The 18,279-nt window shown below is 41.4% G+C and overlaps 1 protein-coding gene across 1 annotated transcript in view; it reads right to left on the reverse strand.

Moving 5' to 3' along the window:
• Positions 1–18,279, reverse strand: part of NFATC3 (nuclear factor of activated T cells 3) — a gene marked incomplete at its 5' end in the record, with an annotated part of 156,718 nt that overhangs the window by 11,823 nt on the left and 126,616 nt on the right. Inside the window, one exon of the mRNA XM_025198422.1 lies at positions 15,058–16,110. Coding sequence (XP_025054207.1) covers positions 15,058–16,110 — 1,053 coding nt within the window. The remainder of the gene's footprint in view (positions 1–15,057; positions 16,111–18,279) is intronic.

The following is an 18,279-nucleotide window of genomic DNA, read 5'->3' on the forward strand; positions in this document are numbered from 1 at the left end:
GATGGCTGGTATTCCAGGTCAGAGATAAAACTGTCTGTATCAGAGAAGAAGACAGACATAACTACTGACTGGAAGAAGTTACAGTTCAATCAGGATGTGAATTTCAGTGAAAAATTGAAAAAAAATCACAGATTTTTGTTTAATTTTAGCTTTCAAAAAGGATTACATCAGTTGCTGTAAATAGTTATTTCCCTACCCTGTATTTGTCTGTCTGAACTCAATGTCTCTTTGCTTTTCCTAAATTGTACTAATCCAACCAGGATTAATCAGAGTTAATCCAACCAGGCCATAGAAAGTAGATACAGCATGTCTAAATATTAATAATGGTATATCTTGTACAGGTGAAGATCTGTGTCACAGACAGCAGTCCTTCAGGAACAGTCAAGAAGCGGAACATGAGATGACATGGAGAACATTTCAAAGAGATAAGTGACAAAAACACTTAGTACCTCATTTATCTTTCCAGAAAACAGAGCTCATTGAGTGGAACAGTGAATTAACCAATGCCAGCAAGCTCACTGAGTAGATCCTAGCAAAGATATAAGTAGTACCAAGAGTTTTGACTGACTCTTCAGCCTGGAAAAGCACAGGCTCAGGGGTGATCTATAAACCAGGAACTTTATAAAATGGTCTGTATTTCAATTAAAGATAATTTACATTGGCTATTGCTTGATAGATTATGGTAGTCCTTAGGGTGCTTGTGCTAAATCTTCAGGATACAAGCAAGCCATTTGCTTTGCTATCATGATCTTCAAACTCTGTTTAGGGATCAAAGGAGTGAGCATTTGTTTTTCCCAGTTTAGACAGGACAACTAAAATGCAGTGTAACTACTTTCAGTTTAATACACATTGAGTTTGAAATGAGCTAAAAAGAAATTAGTTTTCTCTTGGGGAAACTGGATAGAATCAAGGAAGTTCTTATCTTACAGATAATTTTAAGAAGGGGGAGTTTTCCCATCAAATTGGTAGGTGTACTGCCCAGCACTAAAGTGATTTTCAAAGAAAGCAAAGATTTCCTGAATCCAGGCAAGGAAGTGGGAACTTAATCTGGAATTTCAGGTAGGAATCTGTGTAGAAGAACCAAAGGATGAAGTGAATAAACCTTAAAGAGCTACTAAAGCCCTGAAGAGTGCTGGTGATAGAGGGTGAAACTTCTGATGGAGTAGACAACAGACCTTTATATAAAGCCTCCTGGAGGGAGGAGTAAAAGCAACTTGGACCTTTTATGTTTGCTACTCTATATAGATTTAATTGCTTTAGAGTAGGGACATACACAATTTGTGTCCCTTTCCTAGAGAAACGCTTTTCCACTTAATTGCATATTGTACACATGAATCCATCACACACAGTTCTAAGCGACTTTTGCTGAGGTGAAAAGGAGTATAGTTATGGAAGAGCTTGTTTCTGTGGCAATTAAGACATCCTTGCTATGTTGCCTGTATTGATATATTCCTAATTCTGAATATACTGTGAATAGAATGGTATATCACTTAGATGGCTCTCTTTTCCAGTATACAAATATGTATTCTCTTCTCTATATGACCATGCCACCAGGACCAGCTCCTTGAGCTGAGGGCAGTTCGTGATCAGCCAGCAGAAGAGAAACACCTCTCTGCTAAGCTCTAACAGGAACACCTTGGAGGTAAGGGTGAGGCTATGGGGATGGCTTGGAGGCCACGCTGGTCCTGGGCATGACCTAAAACTGCATCCTGCTGGGCAGCCCCCATGTAAATGCCAGGAGTGACCCACCTCCCCTGTGTAAGGTGGGTCAGGCGCCTTAACTTCAGCCCCCACCTTTGGGTGGGTTATTTAATGCAGGGAAGGCCAGGTAAGCTTCTTGAAGTGCCTGAGCCTGCTGGGGTGAGTGATCCCGCAGGGCCAGGCATGCTTTGCGAAGCACCTGAGCCGGGAATGGGGGACCCCCAAACACTGTAGGCGGGCAAGCAGCTTAGACCTGATCCGAGGTACCCAACTGTTCCATGCTGGGACCAAGACCATAGAGAGGTCAAAAGGGCCAGGGGCCCACCACAAGGGGTGCCCACAGAGCAAAGCTTGGGGTCTTGACTGGCATGAGACGGGGCCAGGGCCTAAGGGGGAACTGAAGGTCCCAAAGAGGGGACCACAGCTAATGGGTGAAGGGAACAGTTGAGTTTAGCTGCCTGAGATGCCATTTGCAAGGCTTGGGCCACAATGTAGGGGTGCAACAAAGCTGCCGATACCCCCATAAACATTGGGGTTCAAAATGGGCAGCCTCCCACCTAATTGACACCTTAATACTATTACATCAAGGTGTGGGAGGCGAGTGAGGTGGGTGGCTGGCCCGTAGACAGGAGGCAAGCTGGTGCTTGTACCGGGCGTGAAAGCTTGCCCCTGTCACAGCAATTTACAAGAATATATTTATCAGTTGTACAGATGCACAATGGACTCCTTGTATTGATGGCTGTTGGAACAATTCCCTATCCTGTACTGCTTGATATTCAATATCCAAAGACTGGGCCTTTCGCTTTTTATGGCTTAAAATAGTGGTGCTCAATCTCCAGCATGCGTGCCAAATCTGGTCCATGGAACCATATTATCTGGCTTCTGGGGGCACCCCATGGGTCTAGAAATCTGGTGGTGGGGGAGTAGTGTTAATTGCTCTCATGGCTGTGTCAATTAATACTGCTATGCTTCCATTCTGCCACATTCTGCCCCACAGTCCAAATGACATGGTCCTGTGTGTCTGATTGCACCAGTGTGTGGCTGCGCTGCAGCTAGATCCACCATGCAGGGGCATGCCAGAGTGCAGGGCTGAACCTACACACTGACCCTGCATGCTGCCCTGGTGCTGAATCTGGCTCTCAGACTGACACTGCATGCAAGATCTGGCCTGTGAATTGGCTCCATGCTGCTTATCCAGCTGTCATCCAGGCTGGAGAGATTAAGCCCCACTGGCTTAAAGTACATCTAGAGTTTATGATTATCTGGAAACAATAAAATGTTTATGATGTTCAGATAACAGTAAATGTATCTGGCATTTCTTTTTTCCGAATACTCAGGATATAAACCTCTTGTCCTGAAAGAAAGATTTAAGTCCAAGGGAAAATCTGCCCTATAAGACAAAGATGAAATAATCTAGTTTGAGAGAAAACAAGTTGGCGTTTGGTTCCAAATCAGTAGACTGGAGGAGAACTGGTTTAACATTAGATCTTTTTCATGGTTTTTGGACAAGATAAATGGACCAGTGACTTGCACTGTCACAAATAGAGGAGAAGGCCTTTGGATAATGTTCCCTCCCAGTTTTTTATGAGCCTGAGAAGTGACAAAATGCATTATAAAAAAGTACATTCCTCCAAAGTAACTGAGCAATTACTCTTTTCTCCTCTCTGCTTTAGCTGCATTTGTAGGTAACTGCACCTCGTAAGATGCTGAAATAACTGATTATGGGACTTTTGATATGGTCACAGCTTCAGTAGAGAGTTCGCTAAGAGTGGCTGTATAAAGTACATCAGTGAAGAGTCCCTACAAAACCTGAAGATTGAAAGGAGGGGGAACCCATTTAGGTAATGGATAGATTCACCATGCAAAGGCTTGTCTACACTTGAAAGTTATGGTGCAAATATAAAACAAGATAACTATTCTTGAATAAAAAAATGTGTGTTGGACATCCTTAAATGAGTGCCTTCTTTGTAAATAGTTTTGGAACTTGGCTAAGCTAAACATAAATAGCTGGTCTGAAATAACTGTGTGTAGACAGATCCTAAGAAAATTGGGAGAGAAAACTTCTTCATTTCCAGTTTGTTTTCTTTACTACATATTTAGGCCAAGATTTTCAAAAGTGACTTGTACCTACCTTACATGCTTCAAAATGCCTTGAGGTGGTAAGCAGCTGAAAACAATAGGCACACACACTGAAGCGCTGCAAAAATCATCATTGACAATCTTGTCTTAGGGCAGGGTAAGGACTATAAAAGTGTTGAGATTGTTTGCTCACATTAAAATTTGCCTCCAGTGTATTTGTGCCTGCCTTCTACATTTACTTTGCATTTATATTTGAGTTACTTACTTGTCTTAATGCTTGCTAAAAAGGAGATTTAAATTTGTATTCTTTCTGAAAGATCATGTAGATCTAGATATACTAAAGAATACAATGCTAGACAGAGGAACGGTTTCCTAATTTCTGAGCTCTAGCATTGGAATTACACAAGTCAGACATTATGCCTGGGTGGTTTTTGGAAGTAGGACTTCATAGATATCAATGGAAATAATGCAATGTAAGAATTAAACACACAGCCATGCTAAAGGTAGTCCATTTCTTAAAAATTATTTTTATTTTAAGAATGAAGTCTGTCAAGCCTGGTGTAGCCCAGGAAAAGTATCTTAGGATTTATAAATATGTTTATAAGGTCCCTCCCTATAACCTCTCTCTAATACTCTCTAATAGTCCCTCATCAAAGTGCTCAAGACCGTTGCATATAGAAGAGTTCCTCAGACAAATCAGAGAACTGAGAGAAATAAAATTGTGAGAGATCTGACCAATTCACAACCAATCAAATATATCAAACTGTTGATAACTCAAGCAGTTAAACTGCAATTAAAACTTAGATATCCATAATGAATTAATATGGAGGAAAAGATCCAAATGAAAAAAAAAGAGTAAATAGATTATTCAGTGATAATTCTGAATAATTTGTGCCTCTGATCTCTTATTTTCACAAGGAATCTCCTGTCAGACTCATTCTGGAATTAAGCACATATCTCAGGCAACTGTGGTACTCATGGCAAATGGAACTCAGTAAGCAAAGCAACATCCCTTTTGCTTGGTGCAGAGTATTTGTTCAGCATTTGGTAAAGATACGTATACCTCCCAAAGCAGATAATCTACAATTACATTCACATATGGCTTTAATAGTTCTTATCTAATTTAATTCATAGACAAATTAAACATGCATTAGTACAGCTCATGTTTTACTTTGATAGAGGATACAAAAATACCTCAACCTTTATTAAATCACGTGGATTTTTAGGTACACTTGAAAATACTGTCTCCTTTATTGCTTAAATGTATTTTTCAAGTGAGATAAGGACATAAATATGGAATAAATATATGAAAAGTATCTTGTAATAGTAAAACAGTAAAACATGATATGTACAATGGAACAGACTCTTAAAGTGGAAGAAGATGTTTTGTTGTTTATGTAAAACTGACAAAGGTTAACATGCCACAGGATTTCCTATTTAGGAAAACAAAATCATCCTGTTGCATCACAAGTCTGTTTCTCAGGTAAGAGAAATTCTGTTATCTATTAAGTTGAAAAAATACTCAGCTATATGGTTAAATTGAAGTTGAGGAGATGGCAGGATAGAAGGGTAAGTCAATTAAACTTGTTTAGGGTAGTTAAGACATTTTTAAAATTAAACAGTTTAGGACTGGTTGAGGGCACTACTTAGGAAGAGAGAAGTAAAACTTCAGACAGCTATTATAGTCCTACATTATGGTTTCCAGGATTTTATTTTCTTACCAGAGTACAGTACCTTGCTGCCATTCATACTGCTTGACCTGTACAGCAGCTGTCTGCAAATTTTAGACACTTCAGTTTTAGCAAATGCAGTACTATGAATTTTACAAAGAATACAAAGGCATTTGCTATTTTGAATAACTACACTTGATAAATTGATAGTTCAGATGAAGATTACCAGTAAGTCACAAGGAACATTAAAAGTAGGCTACAGCATATGTTTCCTCTGATACTACCCTTCTGGTTGTCATCTACATATAGAGCTGTAACAGCTGAGGGTATGTAACTACATCGAATTAGTTAGTGTAATATATTTAGCCTAGTCTTGACTGCACAAAACCAGCAAGTGGTACAGTGTTACCTTTCACTATAGCAGCAGGCCAGGCTATAATTAACCAACATCATTTTCTACAGTGGAGCATCCAGCCGTGATTTTGTTTGTTTGTGTTCCCCTAAGAGGGCATATGATAGGCCAAGGACTCTGTAATAGCAAACTACAGATTACCTTGCAAGTTAAATTAGCCCACTTTTAAAGTCACGGGACATGGTCTTTTTAAGAATTCTACTACCAACCTCATGTTATTAAAGTGATGATAAATTAATTTTACTAACTAGAAAATATGTTTGTTACATATATTCCACAATTAACTGGTTAACAGAACAATAAATTTAGGCCAGCCACCTGTGCAATGTCATCACACATTAAAAATGACTCTCTAGCTATAATAAGAGCCAACCAGCTATAGTCAGTGCTTGAAAATGTGTAAAAACTCTATAGCTGGTGTCTGTTCAGCTTTAATTTAAATATGTAACATAGCCCTAATACAGTTTTTATGTCTATGTGGCTAAGACCCTACATACTCATCAGAAGACATACAAACTGCTTAACATTTGTAATAAACCACAGCGTTGTACATAATGAATACTGAAATGTAGGCAGTCTTCACTTTGATTGTGCTGTGTGCTGACAGGGGAATTCTGCAGCCATCTAGGGTGTTCCAAAAATCCCTCAATAAACTACATGCCCTGCCTTTGTAAATATGGCCACCATCTTGTATTCCACCTCAGCAGGTTCCATCTATAATAAAATGTTAACTGGAAATCAGGCCTCCTTGTCTCTTCCCTGTACAATAGTGTGGGAAAGTCTTCAGTCTGACAGATCCCACTATACTTGACAGACTAAACCAGGAGAGATATTACCTTTCTGATTCTTTCCTATTCTTTGAGGCTAAGTACAGACAGTCAAAAATACCCTAGGCTGAATTGATTTAATCTTCTCAGGTTAGTCTAAGCTGTGTAAATTGAGCTGATAAGCAAGTGAACAGACATTCACTTTTGCTTCCAGAAATGTAGCCACATCCCTGCAGTAGTTGAGGCCAGGAGATATGGGGAGACGGGAGAAGGGGCACTAAAGCACACCTTCCTGCTGGGCTGAAGCACACAGCTTGGGCCAAGGCTAGCTCGCCCACCTTGTGGGGTAGGGGGTGGGGAGCCTGCAGGGGAGGTGCAAAGCATCCTGGGATGCTGGGGGTCTGCAAGTTAACTTGAATCTGAAGGGGATTTGGGACAGAAGTTCAATAAACTGATTTAAACTAAATTTGTTCCGTTTGATATATCTTAAACCAGTTTTGGTCGTTTTGAAAGCAGTTTATGTGCACTGAAACTTCTGTTGTGTTACAGATTTGAACTGGTTTCCGATCACTTATACTGGTTTATGTGTAACTTCTGTCCCTAGCCTGAATGAATCTTTACTTAAGGAAAAATATTAGCTAACTTTGCTTATTAAAAGGTAACATTCTAGTGAAGGGAAGGAAAGTTGTAGTTTTCATGTACTAGCTGTTTAAACTTGCCCCTAGCATTCATCTCAACCTGCTGACAAGTAGCTAAACTATGAACTGCTTTGTCTACACTGGAATTTTACGCACTGTGTAACTGGTGAACACTAAGAAAGAATATCTAGTTCTTCTCCCTTCCTCTCCTTCTCTGGCAGAGATAAGATCACAGCAATTCCTTCCTTCCATTATGAACCACCTGGAGTAGCTAACTCCTCCTTTCTCTGACCTTTTGCCATCAACCTATCCCTGAATATCTAGGTCTCTTTTCCAGTGTGTTGTTATCTAATATTCTAATATCCACTGCACCATCTTAAAAATCAGAATCCTCTTTTATCTTACTTCCAACACACTGCATACCTGACAAAAGTCACTCAGAAAGCATACAAAACACTGCCACTAAATTTTAATGCAAAAGTCCCTGGGATTTTTTATGCTTTTACTGGAACATGTGAAACACTAAGACAATAACATCAATTTAAATATTCCAAAAAGTTTTCATTAAACAGTAAATACTGCTTCCTGAATATTTTCCTGGGCAAAGTTAATCAGTACAAATTGGAGCTCTTGTCAGAAAAGTCAGGCCAAATTTTCTGTTAAGCCTTGTATGTTTAATATCAATATATAGTGCACTAGTCCAAACTGGCAGCATTTTCATGTTTCTCAATCAAAACAGCATTGCATTTCTTTCCTCTGCCATTCTGACAGTTTGTATTCTTGTGAAATGTTTTTATACTAGGTTTTGGTAGTAACAGACTAATTTGTGTATGCTATATTTGTGTAAACCAGAGGTTCCCAAACTCTGACAGATTGTGTGCACCACCAATTTAAAACGATACTACCTTAAGTACCACCAGTAAATTTTTGTCATATAAAGTAATTACAATAAACCTGTTAAGGCATATCACTGACAGGTTGTCTGCGTACCACTGGTGGTATCCGTAACACAGATTGTAAACCGCTTGTGTAAACCATAAATATATAGAGGAGCACAGCCCCTAGCAGTTTGGAGAGCTGTGTGCACCTGATAAGTCTGATATGGTGGAAGAGGAGGGGGGAAGGAAGGTGCATGGGGGGCAGATCAAGGGCCCCATGGTGAAGGAGGAGTGGGGCTGAGGCTTGGGCCTGGGGCAAGCGCTGCCCACCCAGGGTGAGGCAGGCACAGGACAGAGCCATGGCTTGTCCAAGGGGTGCGGGCACTCCTGCTGCTGTGTGCTGCTTGTCTGGGAGCCACTGGTCCAGCGCTCAACTGCTTGTCCAGCGGCTCCCGCCTCTGTTCCCACCACTCGTCCAGGAGGGCATGGGGGGGGGTGCCCCCAAATCTATGTGGGGCAGGGTGGGCTGGGGCCAGGGCTGCGTGGGACTCTTCCCACCCTGCCCCACCCTGCACAGATCTGGGGGCACATGCCCCCCCATGCCCTCCTGGACAAGCGGCTTCCTGATGAGCGACGCATAGCAGTGGCAGATGCTCCCTCCACTCCTTGCACCCCCTAGATGAGCTGCAGCTCTGTCCCATGCCTGTCCCACCCCGGGTGGGCAGCACTTGCCCCAGTGCCTGCTCTAGCCCCACTCCTCCTTCACCATAGGGGCCTTGATCTGCCTGACCCACCCCTTTCTGCCCCCCGCCCCTTCCAGCATAACAGATTTACCAGCTGCATGCAGCTCTTTAAGCTGTCAGGCTGGTATTGGAAATTGGATCAGTATCGACCGATATGCCTCCTTAAAAATCGACTATCTGTATCAGTCCCCAAAATCTCTATCGGTGCACCCCTAATAACTATTATAACCAACTTAAAATGGTTAACTACAATTGTATAATTAAAATCTTTATCAATGCAGAAAACCATAAAATAAATATAGTAAAAAAATAGGCAGCATTCACTCAAATAGAAACACTCAAGATTTTATAGATTAGATCAATTATAATAGTATTGGAATATTTTATAAGTTAAAATTTAATAAAGCAGTAAACAGGAAAGCTACAATAACGAAGTCATAAACCACAGACACTTGAATAGATGTCAAGGGCCTTGTCTTCATTACTACTACAAAAACTCTGAACCAGAGACCAGTTTTTCCCAATGGAAAATTAGGACATACATTATAGGGTGAAGGCACACACAGGACTTTTCATTCCATCCAGGAAGAGCACACACCAACTGCTGAAACTTCCTTAGCCTGACGAAGGGTTTTTGAACCTGAAAGCTTGCTTAATAACTATTCTCCAACTATTTGGGTTCGTCTAATAAAAGATATCAAATTCACCCAAGGAACCTTGTCTGCCTATGTCCTTAGACCAACACGGCTACAACCTAAACCCCTGCACACAGGACTAGAAGTTTATTATGGGTGGCAGTATGGATACATGGGAGAGGACAGAAATGAGTGCCAAATACTTCCCTCTAGAATCAGTGATCAAGAGTCAGCATTTAACTAGATGGATAATTAATACATTTGCTTTCTAAACATTTGTAAAACCCAGTAATTTTTGGTTAGTAGATACAAGAAAAAAAGCATACAAAACAGTAGTAACAATTAAAGGCTGCCACTGGTTTGCATTTTCACTGCCATTTTCAAGGAGAAGCTGAAAGGCAAGAGGCTCACCTTCAGCCTTCCTCCTATCTGATAGGAAGCATTTCTCTGAGGCATACCCAATAGATGGGACAAAACTCTAAAGGTAGAGTGTTAGGGATAGATAAGCCAAAGTGTAGGAGGCCATATCCTCTCCTGAGGAGAACCTCAGACATCAGAGAAAAATAATTAAATTAACAGGGTTCCTCATGTGCGGGCCCTCTCCCGATCCCACCTGGGTCGCCATGTGCGAGTTCTCTCCCGATCCCATCCTCATCGCCATGTGCGAGCCGGGGGCGAGCTGGGCCCGTCTTTGTGCACGCGGGCTGTGGCCAGCAGCCCGGGCACGTGGGGTCGGAGAGGACCAGTGGCGAGCTAGAATTAGTCACGGACGCGTAATGGTTGATTTAAAGATTGTTTACTTACACCAAAGATGGTCGTGGTGTAGGCTGGACAGTTTCCAAGTTCAGCTCTGCTTAAATCCTCGTTAGAGGACTACGACAATTCGTTCTTTGCCCCGGAGTTATTGAAGCTCCGCGGGTTCGGTAGTTTCTTTGCCCCGGAGTTATTGAAACTCCACGGGTTCGGTAGTTTCTTGTACAGGAAGGGATACGTCTAGGAATTTATCGGCGACGGGGAGAGGCTAGAGGCTGTTCGTTCTTTTCCCCGGAGTTGTTGAAGCTCCGCGGGTTCGGTTATCATGCCTCTAGTGCCTTTTAAGAAAAGCGTTGGGTCCGTAAGGATCCACAGCGCTTAGAGATCTTCACGCTCTCCCTCTCGAACTCCAATTGCTTTCTCTCCAACTTGGGTGGAAACCACCCAAGCTCTTTATACGGCTAGCAAGCCAATCGCTAGCCACCACGTGTGCATGTATTAGAATTGGCTAATAATGTGGCACGAATCTTCATACAAATGGCGGGAACTCCTTTGCACCGTGCATTTCTTGGATGAAAAAGAAATGCACCATGCAAAGAAAGCTACAAATTTGGCGGGAATACTCCGTTGCACCGGGGTTCTTCTCTGCAGCAGAAAACTCCACCGTGCAAAGAAGCTGCAATTTAGCGGGAAAATAATTTAGCAGTGCCGAAGCACACACAAACGAAAAATCACAACTTTGGGTTGTGACACCTCAGATGCCTGCAACAGGGGAAGCTAGAGAGAGAGAGAGAAGTGGATCCCATAGGAGGAGTGAAGGGAGTCCAGGTCTAGTTACCCTTCAGGAAGGGACAGTGGTCACTTTAGAACACATCCTTCTGTCCTGGTTACAGACCAAGATTTTTGCCTTTACAGTCTGAAGCACAGCACAAGCAATCCTAGATAGTGACAACAGATTAGCCACTCGGGGAGACAAAATCAATGTCTAGGTTAGGCTGCTGTACGTCTGAGCATTCCTGGAGCAGATAGAAAGTGCCCCTATGTCTAGAAGGCTTGCCTGGGCAGTGACGGGATGAAAAAAGACCTAGTATGCTAGGCAGCTGCAAGGCCAACGAGCACTGGCTTCAGGCTGTAGAGGGGAGCAGCAGTCAGAACAGCAGGGAAAACAGATTAATGTTCTGGATGCAGCTAGCTGGCATTTAGGTGCCTTTTGGCTCTTCTGGCATGTTGCAATTTGAATTTGGCTAAAATGGAAAGATGTTCACTTACTGGAGATTCTTTTTTGGTTTTCCTGCCTTGTAATTATATTATACAAGAGAAGGAAGTTGGTCTAAAATTAGTATAGTCACACTTCAGACAAGGAGCCAGAGGCTCCTCTGCTGATCATGTCTTTGACTGCCGAACAGTAAAAATATAATCATTTTCTGAAGCTCTTACAAAAGCTAGAAGAATCTTAAGACTTTTACACTTGCCCAGCCACTCCCAAACAAGTCAACACATGTAATCAAAAATCTGTAAATTAGTGAACCCTGGGGATAGGTCTCTCTCAATTGTAACACAGATGCCACATAGGAAAAAAGCCACAATGAAAAGATGATTCCCAATTTCCTGGGCTTCTGTCAGCAAACCAGAAATTCTCAACTCTTCAACTACTATGTGAAATAAGCAAGTATGAAAGATGTAATGAGATTCCAATAAAAGATTCTGATCTTTTGCACTATATTTCTTTAATCTATATTAAAGGCCTGTGTTTTTACAAAGATTCAACATTGTAGCAAGTTAGAAGAAACAGCCTGAATTCTATCTGAAAAGGCACCAAAAATATTTTATGGAATTTGTACAACTTTGAAAAAAATGTCCCTTTGGGGTTAAGTACAAGTATGATAATGTTTCCCCAAAACAGCAATAAAAACACCATGCATTAGATTTTGGAATGAACTGGCAGCCAGTGCTTTAACAACAAGCCTCACTGCAACTTCACTACACTTTATACACGATACTTCACATTTGTATGGCGCTTCCTACTCAAAGCTCTTAAAAGATCTTTACAGATAGTCAAATTAAACCTCAACACTGAAGAACTGTTCTCATATTTTTACAGCTTAACAATGCCTATCACTATTATAGGGATTGGTTTGTTTTTAAATTCATAACTTGAAACATTTTATGTATGTTTTGTTGCAAACTGATAAAGATATTTACAACAGAACTGCTGATACAACTGAGGTGTTTTCTTAACAGAAACAAGTAGGTCACACATTACCTGTGACCTATGCAGCTCATACATCACTACTTTGGTCTTAAGAAAAGAGTTTACAGTTAAATAGATTTTTATGCTAACATCAGAACTAAATTACGGCATTTTTTTATGGATATGGACTAGATGGAGTAATAGACAGTTATATAACAATGTATTTTTTTAAGTACTGCTAGTCAAAACCAAGTTATATGAATTATTTATAATGCTCTATTGTGTCTTCAGGGGAGTTTTTAATGGACAAAAGTTGAATAGGTATTCACTCAAGGTTTCTTTTTTGTTTTATGTCACTAACAGGTTCACTGAACCTGTATGTAGGGAAGAACTTGCAGGATAACTTAATTTTGAAAAGGTGCAAAACAAAATTGTAACTTAAAATTATACAAACAAACCAGAAAATAAAGATGCTTTTTGATAGCTGCAGATTACATCAAGGATTTGAAAGCTAAATTGCCCCCTTATCCTCAGTAATGGCCTCTTTAAGGAAGGTGAAAGCATATTGCAGTGCAAATGCCAAATATCAATTCCAAGATACCCTCTAGTATGTCCAGTCAATCTTTGGGGATGAGTAACTTGTCCCTTTCACCAATTTAAAAGGCTATAACTACTGATAAATAATATTTAACTACAATTACCAGCCAGAATAAACCAGGTTAATGTGTTGTTAAGAGTAATGGAAGCAGTACTTCTGCACTCCAGTTCTGCTAAGATGTGGAACAAACATTGTTTTTGTCAGGATAAATTCAACAAGGTTTTAATTGTGGGCATTGATGTGAGTGCATTTTCCTGGGGAAAGTGGGGGTTTACCAATTCATTTCTGTAGATTTTAATCTTTTCATTAAAAACAAGTCTTGCTCTTCAGAGTGGGTTGTTTACAAGATTATTGTTTCAATCATGATTTAAATGAGAATTCAGGAAAACTTGATTTAAATGAATTTTAAATCAATTTTTGCATTTCTACGTATTTTACAAAAAGGGCCAAATAAACTTCTTTTCAAAGACTGTTTTAATCCACATATATGTTTAGTTTAGTAAATTCTATATAATTCAATTGCTGTATCCAGTTACAAAAAGGGAGGGGAAAAATCTTTAAAATTAATTCAAGTTATATTCAAGTAATAAAATGCCAGGTGATACTTATGGTCCAACACTGTTGCTGCTGCCGCCTCTAAACAGCTAGCAGCAATTCAATTTTAGGAGGGAAAATGCCTGATATTAGAAATTCCCCTAGTTCATTTCTGATACCACCTTGTCTTCCCTATGGTATTGTTTTCAATACATATGTTATAGGCTTCCCAGTTTCTCTTTCTTCACTTTTTTTATGTCCTACCTATCGAACTGCACCTCCTTCACTTAAATATTCTGACTTCCTTCAGTTTTTCCTTCTCAATTTCCCTCTTTAAAAATTATCTCTGTTTCCTGTTCCTCGCCTCTTTATAACTTTCTCCAACATGGAAGTTTCCAAGCAGAAACCTCAATATGCACCTTCCTTTTTTATTGTTTAGTCCTTCCCATAAAGTATGTCTCTTCACCACTGCTATGTTCTCCCCTTCTTTTGTGCTCCTTCCCTTTATACCCTGGACCTGAGCACCAATAGTTTTTTTCAACAGTCAGAATATTTTCCATAAAGGTAGTTTGGTAGAAAGAGCACTTACCTATTAGTAGAGACAAAAGTGATAGTGTTACGTGATACAGGTGATGAAGCATCAAGACAGTACCAGATTGTAGACTACTTTAGGTTCAACAGAATTGCTCTGTCCTTCAGTAATTCCAGGAAACCTGGATCACACCATAACTGACATCCATTTAATCTTTTAGAAAATGGAGCTAAGCAGGGCCTCTAATTTGATTTCTTGTAAATGACAGATTAAAGAAGCACTGAAGCCATAAAGGGTTAGAGTCCTATGCTTCCAGAGTTTGAATTTCTAAATATTATTAAAGGCCAGACTTGTGTTTAAATAATTCAGGTGTATCACTTTGATTTTTGTGTTTTGAGAAAAGATAACATAAAAGTGCCTTCAAACTGTTTCCTCATGCATCAGGTGAATTTATGTTTTTCCCAGGAAGGTAACAGAAAGGGTTTTGTCCAAAGCCACATTCTATGCCCAAACAAGTTGTAAGTACAACTCAAAGTAAAAACAGTTGTGTCTTTAGCTCCATGGTTTATACCCACCATCCATTATGTATGGATCCATTACCTATAAGAACCACCATTTTGGTGATAAAAATGAGCCTAAAACTTCCGTAAATTGAATTTATGCCTATGAAAGGAAGACTTTGCTTCCTTTTGCTTTGTGTTTTTTTTTATTGTCTAGCCAAGGCTACATAAAGCCTTGGTTGGGATGATATAGTTGGGGATGGTCCTGCTTTGAGCAGAGGGCTGGACTAGATGATCTCCTGAGGTCCCTGCCAACCCTAATTTCCTATGATTCTATGATTTCCTTTGCTTCATTGTTTCAATGAAGTTGCTAATGTTACTAGAACCTCAAAAAATTCCCAGCACTGAGAAGTTATATTTACTTACCGTCATCTAGTGTGATGTCCTGCAATCCTATTGTTTGAAAATTTAACTCTCTATCTTCAGGTTCTGGTTTGATGTTAATAGCTGCCGCATCTGATGAAAATGGAGATGAATCGCATACACTGTGATGTACTAATGAAGAAGTTGCATTAAGACCTCCCAATCCTGGACTATGTGCTTGAGGAGAATGTTGTCCAGAGTGACTTACAGCTGTTGGAGGTGGTGATGGTGCAGGTCCTGAGCTAGGAGACTGATAAGGCATAGACTGTAGCTGTGGAGAAGATGGTCCAGACAGTGGTGAATGGACCAAAGGATGGGAAGTTGTTGGGGATGGTGATGAAGCAGACCCTGGGTTTGATGAATGGTATGTGACTTGCTGCAGCTGAGAGGAAGGTTGTCCAAGGCTCCGGTTCATTGTTGAGGAGACAGAAGCTTGTCCAGTGTTTGGACAATGGTATCCCATTGACTGCAGATGAGGGGATGATGGTCCTGAATGAGCTGGGTGTGCCAAAGAATGTCCTGCTGTAGTTGAAGTTGCCACTGACCCTGGATTTGAAGAATGGAACTGCATGGGTGTCAGAGGCTGGCAGCTAAGATTTATCAAATGAGGTATAGCTGCATCTTGTTGAAATGAAATAGCATCAAATCCTTGGCTAGAAGCAGAGTTCATGGGAAGACCAGATTGTCCATTATATATAACATTAGTTTGCATAGGCTGGTAAGAAGGCCTCACTGGAGGTGCTGATGTTACTTGAAAAGACTGAACCACAGCAGGAGGCAAAACATGACACTCTTCACCTGGACTGATGGTTCTACCTTGAATGTGAGACAGATGGGGAACTGCTGAGGTCACCATGGATGTATATGGCTGCTGAACAGGACACACAAGGCTCCTGGGTGACGTAGACAGTAAACTATCATGTGGGTGCCCTGGATCTGATGAAGGCAGCTGAGTTCGGACAGAATGTAGGCCCTGAACGCTACCAGTATGAGGCAGGGTCAAAGATGGAACGGCAGACAAATCCATCTCATCTCTGTGCTCTTGTTTCATTACAACTGGAAGTAGTAAAGAAAGAATTAGAATTCTAAGTTGTTTATACAAGGAAAAATATATCCTATATCACAAGATAAAAACATGTACTCTGTATTTATATTGTATTTAGGCATAACTGCCACAGTTGTCTTCTTTCCACATCCTCTTCCCATTTTCTCTTATTTTCGTTTATTCTTAACTTTGTGGTTCCTATCATACTGGCTCTTATACCTGTAATAATCTTTCTGTTCTCATCTGCCTAATGTTTTCCTTCAACTCTCTTCTCTCCTTCACTCATTTGATTTATTCTCCTATACTTTGTATTGCCTTGAAAAAAAAGTAGCTTGTGGGCTGAATCTAGTAGCAACAGTTTGAAACCTTCAGCTATCTCTGACCATCACTTCTCTGACAGTGCTCTGGCAAAAGTTTGATAACAAGCCCCAGTAGCAAATTTATATTTTTTTAAACTCTGCCAACACAGCTATCTTGTGACAGAAAAAATGGCCTGTACATAAGTTCAGACAGAGAAGCAAAGACCCTGCAATGCAGAGCCCGGGCTGCCAGAGGTCCCTTGAGCATGCGGTGTTTTCCAGGCTTTTTTTCTAAGTGAATGTAGACAGGGATTGTCAGGGCCAGGGAACGTAGGGGTGGGGTCTGCGCCATGCACAGAAGAGTCCTCCAGCCCTTTCTCTCCCCTGTGCTGTGTTGGAGCCTAGCTAAGGCTGGGCAGGGCATATTCTTACATGCTTCCCAGCACCCAAGTGCTGCAGTGAGATTCAGCCAAGGAACAAGCCAGGAGCACTACACCCCCCCTAAGTGCTTCAGTGCTGGGCTTTTCAGCCCAAAGCACTCAGGAGGCATGCTCTGTTCCCTGCTTGACTGAAACTGGCACACACTCTCTCTCCCCGTGAGAGGAGAAGAAAAACAAAGTACACTGGGATTGCAGAGGTCAGCTCGGCATCTGTTGCCGGTACAGAAGTTCTGTCTCCTAAGAGAGATTCTCCGAGAAACCACTTCATTTGGGGTGTTTCCAAGCTATTTTTCTCCCCAAGTGGCTACTTTTACTCTATGAGAAAAATTACAAACTTCTGTACACTCAAGGTTTCTCCAGAGAGAGCAAGAAGTCTCCTTGGAGAAACTGAATGTCTGTCCAAGCCCTAACCTTGAATCTAACCATGTTTTTAGTCTTCATACTTATAGTTCAGAATGATCTTAAAAAGCTGTAAAGTTATACTTTTGACAGTTTAACAAAGTTAGAAGTAAGGTTGTCTCATCTTGAACACATCTATTTATAGCTCAGGCCTAAGAAAGTATTACTTTGATTTGGTCTTGCAATGGTATGGTGTTCCAAGTTGTTTTGTACTGTTCCTAACTCAGATATTACCAGAACCTAGCAGCATCGTCTTGTGTAATTAAAACTGGTGATTGTGTGCTGTACAGTGCTATGCAATTGCCTAATTTAACTAGCCTTTAGCTAACTCCATGAAAATGTCATATTTTTATTAACAATTCCTAATGTTTCTAAATCTTATATAATAAAAGTCTTAGTCTGTGTGTCTGTCTGTCCATAACACTTTTGCCTAACTGCGCATGTGCTGATTGGCTGCGTGGGGTGGGAGGCCGGGGCCGGGGACAGCTGAGGTAAAACAGGAGTCCCTCTGCTGCCTTCTCCTGCAGGTGCCTCTCTGCCAGCGCCATCTCCTTGTGCAACCTCCAGTGTGGCGACTCCTTCTGCCCCACCTCCACAGAGGCAAAAAAAAAAATGGCACGAGCACTTTACAAGCTGAGGGGCCAGCTGGGGAAAGGTGGGTGGGAGACCCTCTGTTGGCTCCATCTCCTCCTCCAGACCCCGATGTAGTGGCTCCCTTTGCCCCACCTCCGGAGGCAAAAAAAAAAAAAAAAATCGCATAAGCACTTTATAAGAGCCAGGGCCAGCTGAGGAAAGGCCTCTGTCAGGCCTGCCTCCTCCTCCAGCCCCTGGTGCGGTGGCTCCCTCTGTCCCATTTCCACAGAGGGAAAAAAAAGAATTTTTTCAAGCTCTTTACAAGTGGCAGGGCTAGCTGAGGAAAAGTGGGAGCCCCTCTGTCGTACAAGGGTCGGACCCGAAGGGGTGGGGGGCAGGGTCAGACCTGAGCTGGTGGGGGGCGAGGTCAGACCCGAATGGGGGGGCAAGAGGGGTGGGGTCAAACCCG

This window comes from Alligator sinensis, unplaced genomic scaffold, assembly GCF_000455745.1.
Source record: "Alligator sinensis unplaced genomic scaffold, ASM45574v1 scaffold97_1, whole genome shotgun sequence".
In the NCBI taxonomy this organism is placed as follows: Eukaryota; Metazoa; Chordata; order Crocodylia; family Alligatoridae; genus Alligator; species Alligator sinensis.